The 13,066-nt window shown below is 39.5% G+C and overlaps 2 protein-coding genes across 2 annotated transcripts in view; both read right to left on the reverse strand.

The window, feature by feature from the left end:
- Nucleotides 1-6,920, reverse strand: part of LOC308393176 (uncharacterized protein) — a 32,473-nt gene extending 25,553 nt beyond the window's left edge. The window contains exon 1 of the mRNA XM_080876714.1: nt 6,889-6,920. The gene's annotated coding sequence lies outside the window, so the exon portion shown is untranslated. The remainder of the gene's footprint in view (nt 1-6,888) is intronic.
- Nucleotides 6,921-7,741: 821 nt separating this feature from the next.
- On the reverse strand, nt 7,742-11,869 carry bpgm (2,3-bisphosphoglycerate mutase). The gene is made up of 3 exons (XM_080874564.1): nt 11,758-11,869; nt 10,659-11,281; nt 7,742-9,472 (listed from the first exon to the last, which is right to left on the reverse strand). The coding sequence occupies exons 2-3, from the start codon at nt 11,257-11,259 to the stop codon at nt 9,297-9,299; spliced, it is 777 nt and encodes a 258-aa protein (XP_080730690.1). The 5' UTR covers nt 11,260-11,281; nt 11,758-11,869; the 3' UTR covers nt 7,742-9,296.
- Nucleotides 11,870-13,066: the final 1,197 nt, after the last annotated feature.

Here is a 13,066-nt window from a genome sequence, read left to right on the forward strand (position 1 = left end):
CCTCAACATCTGGCAATAAACCCATTCTGATTCTGATTCTGATTCTGACTAAATACTTTTTTGCCCCACTGTAGGTGCCCTCCTACTGCTAGTAGTGCAAGCAGCAACACTTAGTCGGTCGCTGGGCCGTGCTGATTTAGAAAACATCATACCAATTTTTTTGTGAGACTGCAGCTGAAAGTCATGCACCCTGTACTGAAAATAGAAAATAAAATCAGTTTAGTCTTGAGCCAAAAAGACTGCAACTATCTTTAGGAAGCTCTAACCTATGACAAATAGGCATTCCTGTCTTTCACAATAGAAACAGAACAAGAGCCAGCACTGGGAGATTACATCACACTTTTTAACTTAAGGTCAAACAACTCTATTTTCTAGCCTTAGAAACAATCATACAATACATTATAAGGCAGTTCAAAGAAAGCTTAACCCGGCTAGCTTTACTTTCATTCTTGGTCATATAAGGTTATACTAAAGAGGGCCACTTCACTCTCATCGCTGTATTTTTGTTTCAAGATTTTCAGATCTGCAGAGGAGCCCACCAACAGTAAGCAGTGCATCATAATGGGACATAAGCATGTCACAGTTTAGTTTGTACTATGACCGGTACCATACACAGTCATTTAGACTTACAAACAAAATGAGCCAAAAGCGTCCCTTTCCCTGAAACACCCAAATCTGTTGCGTTTCCCAGGAAAAGGATGGCACTCTTTTAGACTTTACCCTTGTGGGAAACTGAACAGAGATTTATTGGCACCGAAAAACTGACACCCCCGTTTTGATGCTGGACTGAACCACCACTTACAACCACTGGCACTTTATATAATTACTGTATAATTTATCCATATCTTATTGATCTTGATTGCACTACTGTAAATGCTGTATAGACAATCATACTGTACAATACAATAATTATAGTTTTACAACTGTTTATTAATACTTGCAATTGTATATCTATAATCTGCTATAGCTTTTCATATTTATAACCATACGTATAACCTGTTCATAGCCTGTATATAGCTTGTACATTCACTTCAGTTATAGCCTGTACATACTTATTCATAACATACCTTCATACCGTGTACATTGTATCATATCTCTAATAGATCTATATTCTGTAATATATCTATATTATTGCTAATGTACTTTCAGGATGGATGCAAACTGCATTTCATTGCCATGTACTTGTGACGTGTGCAATGACAATAAAGTTGAATTCTATTCTATTCTATTCTATTCTATTCTATTCTATTCTATTCTATGCTTTTCTAATAGATTGCTTAATATATACATATAATCGACGGTGCTCTATAGAGACCAGAATTAAACAAGGACTTTCTCTAAAATCTGGAAGAACAAGCTAAAATTCAGCATTGGAGAAAAAAAGCTAAAATGAACATTATGTTCTCTTAATAACACATGCAAGTGCAGTTATTAGCAAATGTACTTCAAACAGCATAAAACACGTTTTTGTTGGGGACTATTTTCTGTCAGCACCAATGCACAATGATTATATTGTATACTACACATTAGCAATCAAGCAAAAGGCCTTGTATTTGTTTGCAACTACAGTACATTGTAGTGTTTTGCAAACCATGTGCTATACAAAGAAATAAATGATGGATATTTGGTCAGATCAATGAGTCATTCGGTCAGATGCAGCATGAAAGGGAGTGCAGGGGAGAAGGTGGGTTGCAAAGCAGACTGGAGATTCTCAGAAACTGTGGCCTGTCTAAAGAAGTGCCCTTTATTAGGATTCACCTATTGGATGCACATCAGGGTATGAGTTGGGCTATCAGCTGATGTACGCTGACAATGACCAAAGCTTATTTGCCAGGATTGTGAATGAGGATGACTTTCTTTTCTGTGTGAACTAACTGTTAGACTCACTTGTCACTTGTTCACTGACTTAATCCTTCTCAGGGTCACAAGTGACAACCTGTTCATCACTCTCTCACAGCCTCATGGGATGAGAAGAGGTCTGAGCATCATAAAAGGTGGTCTGAATTATGGATTCTATGGAGCATCACGCAAGGACTGACTGAGCTGAACAACTCAGAGATGTCTGAATGGTGAAGCAGGAATGTTTGGATGGGCTAACGCAAACATTGCCTCACTGGTCCGCTGATGCCAGTGAAGATCTCTATTTATAAAGGTTCAAATCTCTTGAGAGTTTTTAGACTTTATAATGTTTAAACTTTCTAATGTGATTGCCTTTCTTCCCAGCTTTTGTCTACACTGAGAGACATGCACTTAACAGCACAGACATTATTCTCCGAGTTCCCCATAACAGACAGATGATTTGTATAGTTCAGATTACCTCTAGGAATAACTTTTTCTATATTTTGTTATATATATTTTGGTTGAAGGCCCAAAAATATGTGGAAGCACTGATCACACTGGCACTTTGATTTAGATATATTTCTCCCGCTACTTGAGCACACTGCTTTCATGCAGCAAAAGAATCACAAAAAACACACTGTTCATGAATATTTAGCCTTATATGACTGGCTTGCATTAAGTCAGATGTAAAAAAATCAAACTCTGACATTTACAGCTAAACAAAACTGTGACTTCTGAGGGAATGCGTTTACTCCAATGAAACCAAAGACAGTCAGAATATGCAGGTACTTAGCCTAACTTAGCATAAAGACTGGAGGTAAAGGCTAAAGCAAGCCTGGTTACACCTAAACAAAAAAATCCCTTCTCATCACCTGTACACGTCACTAACTATATATTTATATGTCACTATTCATCTGTTCAGTGCGCATGTCATATCTGTCTACACTGCTATTATTTATCCCAAAATGTCAACGGCGTCAAACCATGTATATTTGTCTATAAATTAAACAGAAATGTCTATTAAACATTTACAGGTGTTGGTAGCTAACCGATTTTTTTACAACTTACAACAGCTCCTACCTTTCCCAGCCTTCATCTCAAGCTAAGCTAATCATAATAATAATTACAATAATAATTTGGGTTTTTTCTTTTTCACAAAAAAGTCCCCCCAAATCATTATTAGGTACTCTATTGCTTTAAATGATGACAGCACAATCTTCTGCTACCCTGCAGCACTGTGCCATGCTGCTACCTTACTAGTTCTAATATATAAAACCCAAACCAATAGTGGGAATTCAACCTGATAACTGGAGAGCTTTCTGAAGCAGCAATGAATGGCAAAACTTCACCTTTAAAGGAAGCCAAACAACCAGCTGCAGATCATGAGGAAGCACATTTTGCAAACATGGCATAAAGTCTACATCACAATAATATTCAGTCAGTGCTAATGTACTAAGTACATTAAAAGAAAGCCTGCAGGTCTCTGGCATATTCAGATAGATGTGACTGAACACATGTACCTATAAAATTTTAAGTAATAAAAACAGTCCTGGAAAAACACAATAGTAACCCATGCCAGTGTCCCTTATCCAAAGCGGTTAATTCACAGTAAGCCCACGTTTGACTTCTTCGTTTCTGAAAGCCAACTTGGATTTAGCCCGAGAATCCCTCAAGTAGTCCATCGAAGCTCGTAATAAGTCTTATAAGCCTTTCACTAAAAGCCCCGTAATTACATCAGCTAAATGCTTCTCCTTTGGCTCTCCAGTTTTGTGTAAACACCATGTGCTGTTTGTATATTGTCGGCCTTTGTGATTACTGCCTTACTGATGGTGTCTTTACAGAGTGTCTCCAAATGTATCAGTCAGACATCAAAAAGAGCCTGAGACAGAGACTCTGTTCTGTTTAACACTGTTCCTAATGTGTGATTAACATTTGGTTTGGCATGTAAGAGAAAACTTCACATCTTCAATCAGGAAATGTTCACCACAGACAGGCGCACAGCTGGATACTAGTAACTGCACAGCTCTGTCTCTATTGCAATGAGTCCAGCAATAACTGTGGATGCAAGAAAAAAAGGAAAATAAACTTTTCCAGCATACTACTCTTCTAAATTATGATCATTTTAGAGAAACATGCCAGCAGACTTTATAGCTACATGTCAGTTACTGCTGAGATTGTTAACTCTGAGGGTGACAGATACTGTAAAGTAGCCGTTTCCCATTGTTTCCAGTCTTTGTGTTTTAGGTGGGCCTACAGTCACGAGGTCAGAATAACTATACATGAATATTTCTTTAATCGATTCCTTTGACTTGTATTCTGTCTGACTGGCTAATTGTAAGGTTGGTAACTGACATCATATGACTGTTTAATACCTGCCCAAAACTGCATCAGCTAAATATCTACAGCACATATAGGATGCGCTGCAGAAACTAAATCAAAAAAGACAGACAAGTTTCTCACTGAAGGATAAAAAAAAGTACTTCAACACATTTATATGTAGATAAACAGCTGCCAGAGAGGCGTTTGCAATCAATCAAGAAGCCACAGCTGCTTACTCCACATGACCAAACATGGTCACATTCAAAAAAGTCCATCACCAGGATACAAATCACACACAGTTTACAAGCAACAACATACTGTACTGGTGACCTTTTCTGTTGCTCATTAAAATATTTGTAAAAAGAGCCGAAAAGGAGTCTGTGCTGTTTTGTGGCTGTTGATGTGAAGATTTGCAACTATCTTGTCAGCTTTGCGCAAAGCGACAGGGGCCTTTAGTAAATTCGAGCCCTTCGGCTCTTGACTCTGCAGCACCGATTGGTTTTATTAAACAAATGGTTTATAATAGCTTATAATCAGCTGATGGAAATTGTTGTTTGATTGCTGATAAAACATTGCAAAGTGGGAGTGATCATTGACTGGAATGAAATATGTGTGGTGACACAATTCAATAAATAATCCTAATTCAAAGCCAAGTTATCGCTTCATCCTCAGCCGGGCACTCAATGGAAATAGATGCAGCTACGTGCACTCCCTGCTCCACATCCCATCAGCTCAGATGGCGTACTTGGCCTCCTTTTAAGGAAGTACACAGGCAGTGTTAGTTGTAATGTCCCTGCCATGGACAGAGATCGTGGTTTACTCAAGAAAATACCTGCTGCTAAACAAAGTGGTAACCCAGGAATAACTTATTTCCATTGTGATCACCGTGAATAAGCTTTCCAAAAATAGTGCTGGGAGGCAAAACCCAAACTGGAAGGGTGATTATTAAAAAAGACCATGAGAAAAAGCAGGACCCTTGAAATGATTCCTAACTCCAAATCATTCTTCTCTTGGTGTTGGGAATGCTATTTCTCCTGTATGGCAGACTGATCGCTGACAAATGACTTCATTAACATTAGTGCCACTAATGTTCACCCTTTAACCTCTTGTAATTTGCTCATGTGGAAAACCATTTCCTCTCCCATTTAGAGTGCCCCACCTGTACAACCAGAGACCATGCAGTGTGCTTTTCTTTCAAATCGCTCCACTGCTGAGGCACAAAGACCCGTTTGTGCTCACATTAAAACACCAGCAGCTGAATTTTTCCCGTATCACTTTCTCAGTTGGCAAACTTGATTCACAACTTTTTAAATGGCTGATTTTCAACTCAAACTGCAGCAGCTCCCATGTGTTCACGCTCAAAAGACATTTTGTATTTCCATCTGTATCCAGACACAGTTGGCACCATGCAGACAATAGCGTTTGGACTGTACTAATTAAAAAGGGGGAAAAAGTCATACACAACTAAACATTAAACATAAATATCTGAATTGCTCTACTTTCTGAGAATGTGTTCTCTTGTACTTGTGCATACTGGATATGAAAGACTGGAAGTCCAATGCGTTAACAATATCTTTTACATTTTGTGCATACACAGCTGTTTTCACTTTCAGGATACAAAGTCATCCCGATTTCTGTAATCAAGATGGGTGAGGGAGAATGCTCTTCAAATCCAAACACATTTCCAGTCCCAGACTAGATCAGCCTCCGGTCACAAACTCGCACGCTGCAACCGAGTGTGGTCCAGCCTTTATCTGCAATACCATCTAAGGAATAGGAGGCCGACTTGGCATGTCCACTACACCAAACAGTGTGTCCACAGCCAGACGTCCGCTTAATATATGAGCAACAGAAAACTAAAACTGAATTATGGCTTCGACTTCTGTCGTTCTGTTGCACAGAAAGATGCAAGTATCTAAGCTTCATGAAAGGAGGGAGGAAAAACAAGAATATGGGCAGCTGAAACCACTTATTTGCAGAAGTCCCCGCCAGCAAATTGTACATGATTAAGCTCACAATTACTTCATGAAAAGGGATTGTGAGACTTGTTTTGTTTCTGTCACTCCTTGTTAGAGTTCTTTTTCTATGCAGCTTGGATCCAGTAGAATCAATTTTCTTTATAACAATGAAATTTCCTTTCTAGTATTAAAGATAAAAATATAAACACAGTGTAAAAAGATATTTCACATCAACTTCAGTTTTCATGATACCTCTTTCCCACTCTTGTCTCTGCTTGAGGATGTTAAAAACTTGTATTGAGGGAATACAATTAAGTTCTCCTAATATCTCTGTGTGGAAAGTCTCCCATAGAGATCTAAACATTTAGTTTCTTTAACAATGAATGTCGTGCACTTATATTTATGTTCTATTTCTTCAGTTTCATCTCTTTTCAAGCAATCTAGAATGAGGATGGCATGCTCAGATGTAATAATTAGTACTACAGAAGAAGTACAAAAGTGAGGCATCCATATAAAATATAACCTAACAAATCTTTTCAAGAGTCTTCTTTGGGGTGTTTCAAAATCTGAACCAGCCCGTCTTTTTGTCCTCACATCAAATGATACATGAAACCACTGCAAATTCAACAGTCATTAGCAGCTGTAAATATGTACTTCACTCCGATTATACAGTTTTTTCCACACAAGTCAGTCTAAATACAAAACACAACATCCCTATATGCCTGCGCTAATGACCTTGTGAAGCGACATCACACATTATGATTAAACTTACCAGGCCTGCAGACCAAAGCGGCTGGAAATCAGCAGGCACAGAGCGACCAGGGGTTTATAAGCAGAGCATGCAATGTGCAGCTCCGCCTGCTCAAGCTGCAAACTCACTGAGTTTCACAGGGTTGACATGAGTATGCACACAGGTTAACTTTAGGGATGTCTTTAAATTGCAGTGCAACTGATTCCTCTGGTTGATAAAGGTTAAAAATATTAAACATAGATTCAATTTTCTAACTTGCGCTTTCTTTTCTATGCAGTTTAGCAGTGCTGCATTATTGTGTGTAAAAAGCTTTCTGACTGAAGTGCAGTATTTGGCTTCTAGATGTATTGGGTTAAATGACAGATGTACTTAATGAGCCTGTCTGATTGTTAAAGGATAGATATAAACACGGTGGTCCATACATTAGCATATCAGTTAAATACATGTATTGCTCCTGCCACATAAGTTGGAATAAAAACAATCACATTGATCATTTCATTTAGGAGCATTTCCATCCAATTAGAGGGTTTCTCCCGGTCTCAGCCTCAGTGGTTTGGCCAAATTACAGAAAGGGTTGAGAAATGAAGAACCACTCTTCTGAGTCCATGTGCGGTAGCCAAACAGACTCAGTCGTTTATTGATTCCAGCGGGCTCGAGGCGACCGGAATCCAAATTGCGAGGATGTCTGCACTTCCAAAACAAGCATTATTGTTTATTTTCCCGATTTGGTTCAGTTGCTCCATCACATAATTTATAGCTGACTGTATATCAGGGCAACATCTGGAACACCCTTCTCTTCAATAATAAAGAGCAATCAGATAAAAACAAAGCTGAAAATGAAACATAACACAGAAATAAGTTTATGTTTTTGGAAAGTTAGAATTCCATTTTATTCATCTTGAGAGTTTTTATTCAACTCTCAAATGGCAAGGTGAGAACAGCAGGGAGGTCATTAAGCTAGCTTACAGGAAATATAAATATATCAGTGTTTCTACCCTTTAGTACCTAGAAATGTTAAAAATGTATCCATTTTGCCTGTTGACCTAACAAACCGGTTACGCCTTACAGTGGCAGCGAAACGCAAGAAACTGAGAACAAAAAAAACAAAAAAAAGAGACAACAATTACACACAAGACACACTTTACAACATATTAAAAACATTAAAGCAGTGTGAGCCACATATAACGGTAAAATAGTTCTGCTGTAAGACAATGTGCAAACAGTGACATCTTCTCTCATTACATAACATCAAATGGCCCATGTAGGACTGTAATTAAGAAATAAAAATAGCTAGTTGTCATACCAATATATCCATGAGTGTAAGTGTTTTGAACTCAATCTGTTATGTGTCAGAGTTGATGTACTGTTTAAAGCAGATTCTGCTGCATTAAGTAGGCCATTAAAAGGTATCAGTAACTTATCCACATTCAATTTCAGCATTTCACAGCATTTGAGTGGCTTTATTACCCAATTCTTGGAATGAATGGGCTGGTTTGTAATTTTTCTGAGGTAAGATTTCTTAATGGAGTGCTTTTATTCTTAAAGAGAACCTGTTCTGCTGATTTCCAGCTCCATATTCATATTTTTGGACTCTACACGAGTAGCTTTGCATGATTCACAGTTCAAAATAATCCCAGTTTATCTCACAGCTGGCCTTTGTGCCACACCTCAGTTCATCCACTGTATGAAACAAGACGTTTTAGTGTTTCTCCCTTTAAACCAAGTAGTCAGCGCTAGAGCCGTCCGCCTGAGATGGCTGTATAAAGAATATCCCTTCTCAATGACATCACAGAGAGGCCAGAGAAAAAAAAACTGTTTGAAACCAAGTGTTTAACTGATTTCAAACAAGTGAAGCCTGAGCTTTTTCCATCCATCAATGTAACAGCGCACACCTGAAGGTAAATAAGGAAAAGCATAACAGGTCCACTTTCAATAAAAGACCTGTTTCAGGTGCCGAATAAAAACTGAAGGCACAGGTTAGAAACCCTGTCACACAAAAACACCTTTAAGAGAGGAAATATATTTTGCATTTTAATATTTTGCCACATCAGTGCATTGCTATGAATCTGTAAAGTAGAGTTACAGTGCAAGAAACCTAATAACTAAATAAATACATAAATAAAACCCTTAAGTGTTACCCAGCTGGCATTCACAGTGGCATTCAAGCTACAGACCAAATGTCTTCTCAGTGCTTACACAAAAACATTTAGCACAACATTAAAACATTTACACACACACACACACACACACATATCTCTGAACTTCTCCGTGTCCCAGTAGAATGACAATCTGTTGTTGCAGTTGTCTGTTATTAAATAAGGAGTTATTCAAGTTTGTTGAGTTTGGCATTTGCCATAGCTAATAAAAAAAAAGTGCTCAGAGGCAGCAAGAATGAAACTATATTACGTCTTACAACTATTGCAATGCGTTCAAGTTGTTGTTTTGGCTTTTCCCTGGTCTTCCACCTTTTTAATGGCTGCCTGAATCTTTTCCTGGTCTCCCAGCAGTTGTCGAGGTTTCACCGGCTTGAGGTTTTCATCCAGCTCGAGCAGCACAGGTATCCCTGTAGGTAAAGTCACGCTGGCAATGTCCTCATCTGATATACCTGGAGAAAGGAGGAGTAATATTCATCCAATACAAGCCATTCACAATAGGGCTGTTCGATATAACGATATATATCGGATGACGATATAAAAACGTCTATCGTTTCATTTTACGCTATCGTTTGTTTCGTGGTGTTGCAAAATAAACTGTTTACGGTAATATTTTTTCATCGTTTTGATGGTCACTGTAGTGGTTATATTAATTTCTTGAAGTTCTCTCTTACTCTTATATTTAATATAACCACACTACTGACGGGCAAGCGCCTGTTTTATGCGTTGTGGTTAGCAACAACGACGGTAACACCATAGCGTGTCCGCTTGTTTATGTTCCACATAAACCTTTCACAATAAAGCTCAAGATCCTGTTGAGACTTTTCAAAATAAACTGAATCACGTGAAAGAGCAGATTATTTACGGATGAGAAGTAAAAAAGAGCCGCCAGGTGCTAAAAAATAAACCTTAGACTCAAACGTTAGAACAAGCTTTCCCCTGCAGCACGCCGTGTAATAAATACTCACAAAGAAAACGGCGGCCGTTACAACTTATGTCTAAAAATGTATAGTTTCATGCATAGGTTAAAACACTCGACACCAGCTACATGACGCACAGCTGGAAACACTTCCCGCAAGACGAGCTGCCCGAGATTCACAGAATTTACAGAAAATGTTACATTTTTGTGATTTATATCGTTATCGGACGATAGAATTCTTATATCGGGATATGAGATTTTGGTCATATCGCACAGCCCTAATTCACAACCATGACCAATTACAGTTTGCAGTCTTTTAGTTTGGATCACTGCTAGAGAATGAGATCATATTCAGCAAAGCTGTAATGTTAGTCTGCTCCAGCCTGCATGTATCCTCTGCTTCCTGTAATTATCTACAGGTACGGTAACACCCAATATGTGTCAAGTTACAGAGCGGGCAGTACAAGCAGGTTGATAAAAGGTCATAGTCACTGCAAATGTAACACAAACTCAGTGGCCTTTCGACAAGAGGTCGACCACTTTCCAATTCTGGAAGTGAAATAGGTCCTTTCCAATTCATTGACTCTGATGACCAGAAGCAGAAGACTGTAGAGTTCAGAGGCAGCTGCTGATTTCAACTACAGTATTGCAGGAATGCATTCACCCTACAGAGACAAAGTCTCAGCGAGCATTGTTTATGGCAGGTTATGGTAGCATACCTTCCAGGTGTTTCAGCAGGGCCCTGCAGCTGTTTCCATGAGCAGAAATGAGGGCAGTCTTGCCCTTCCTTATCACTGGCACCACAGTGCTGTCCCAGTATGGCAGCAGCCTGTCCAACACCTCCTTCAGGCTCTCAGCTCGGGGAAGCTTCTCCTTCGAGACATCACATGTGGTGTATCTACGGTCATTGTAGATTTCATGGAAGTAAGGGTGGGATTCATCAATCGGGGGTGGAGTGATGTCATAGCTCCTTCTCCACAGCTTCACTTTTTCCTCTCCATGTTGCTGAGCCATTTCTGCCCGGTTGAGTCCAATCAGAGAGCCGTAGTGTCGTTCGTTAAGCCTCCAGGACTTGACAACAGGGACCCATTCCTGACCCATAGCCTCAATCACCAGCCATGCTGTCTGGATCGAGCGGCTAAGTATGGACGTGAACACGATGTCAAACTTGTATCCCTGCTCCTTCAAGAGCCTTCCACAGTCCTGGGCCTCCTTCACCCCATTCTCACTCAGCTTCTGGTCCACCCAGCTGCAGAATCGGTTCTCTTTATTCCAGGCCCCTTCTCCATGTCTCAGCAGAAACAGTTTGTACTTGGACATCCGGAGAGTTTGCTGCAGGCACCTGCACAAATTCAACAGAAATTAACAAAGAGGCAATGTAGAGAGCAAAGTAAAGATTTGACACAGATGCAAAAAGGATCTGTGTCCAGCTTGAGATGTACATCCTAATGAATCACACGTTTGTGGAGCAGGGACCTCTTTTAGAGAGAGCCAGCAAAAGGTCACAGGTTGTTTTTAGCCGGCTGAGAGTTAGCTACAGCAGATGCACTCATTAACCCTTACTCTTTATTTGCTGAAGATAAAACAACAATTAACGATAGCTAGCCAGCATATAAGCACTTTTTTGTCATGTTGCTGTAAAGCTTTAAAGCTAACCTCAAAGGATGGGCGACGATACCTAAAAGACCCCTAACCCTGCCTGTTATGGCCGCTTAAACCGACATAAAGAGAGGATTAATATATTTAAAAACAGAACTGTAAACTTTGAGGTTTCTCATCCCAAACTGATGGGAACATTGTAAAAAAACGTCGTCTTACCACGTTAGAATATTATATCCGGCTAAATGTAGCTGGTACACCCGTTAATGTTGACAGCAGTACACCACAGGGCAAGCACGGTAGCGTCCCCTGGACGTTGTCGATTGACAGTCCAGCCGTCCAATAGGAACGTCGAATATCACACACAGGCGGTACTACTGCTAAATGTTATGTCTATATAAGGAGCAGCTGCAAGCGTCAGACTCGTTCACTGTGGATAGAGAAGCTGGGAGAAGGCGTTGCCTGTGTCACAACCGTAGACGTGTTTCGATTACCGTGTGAAAAAACAGACCAAATTTAAAATTACTCAAGAGCAACGACATTGTTCTTTGGTCTATCCGGGTCTTCAAGCTCTATTATATAAAGTAAGCTAGCCTACTGGGAAGCTGTTATGGTTCAGTCTGGATTTTGCTAAGAAGTGTAAGTTGTCCTCTGCAGGTTGCAGCCAGGGACAGATTATGAAAAATACAGGCACTGGGTACAGATGGATAAAAGCCCTCCCTGCTCATCCTACAGGGCAGACACACCTACAATGAGGAAGTTGAAATTTGTATTTATTTTGTGCATTCACCTATACATCATATAGGTGTTTTCCATTATCTGACATCTCTGTATGCTAGATGTTTTTTTGTTTTGATTTTTGCATTTTAGTCTTTTTGTCATAATTGTGTGTTTCAGTGTTGTTTCTTCACATAGTTTTTGTTACTTTTCCTGTCATTTTGCTTCTTTTTGGTGCCTTTTTCTCATTGTCAATAATAATAATAACATATACTTTATTAATCCTCATGGGGAAATCCCTGTCTGCATTTAACCCATTCACTCTGTGAAGCAGTCGGCAGCCTTTGGGCGCCCGGGGAGCAGTGTGTAGGGACGGTATCTTGCTCAGGGGTACCTCAGGGTAGTCGTTCAGTGGATTTGATTCATGGGTATTAATTTGACTCCTGAAACAGTGTCTGATAATGGTTAATTTGACCAAAAATTATTAGCCATATCTCAACTCGTGTTCCAAAATGTAATGACTTAGCTTTTTGGGACCAAACAATTAATGTCCCTGATCTGTTTCCTGTTGTTGATAAGCAAAATGCTTATCAACATTTGTATAGGCCCTTTAACACTCTCTGTCCACGTCATTAGATGTAAATGTTTGACTGCTTTTGAATGCAAATATTTAATAAACACATCAGATGGCAGCAACTCAGTATGTAGTATGTATGTATGAGTATGCAGACATGGTAAAGATGACCTGCTGAAGTTCAAACAAAGAGAAAGGTGACATAAATTATAATGTGGCATCCTCTGTACACCACCA

The sequence above is a fragment of the Rhamphochromis sp. 'chilingali' genome (assembly GCF_963969265.1).
Source record: "Rhamphochromis sp. 'chilingali' genome assembly, chromosome: 2".
NCBI classification, from domain to species: Eukaryota; Metazoa; Chordata; class Actinopteri; order Cichliformes; family Cichlidae; genus Rhamphochromis; species Rhamphochromis sp. 'chilingali'.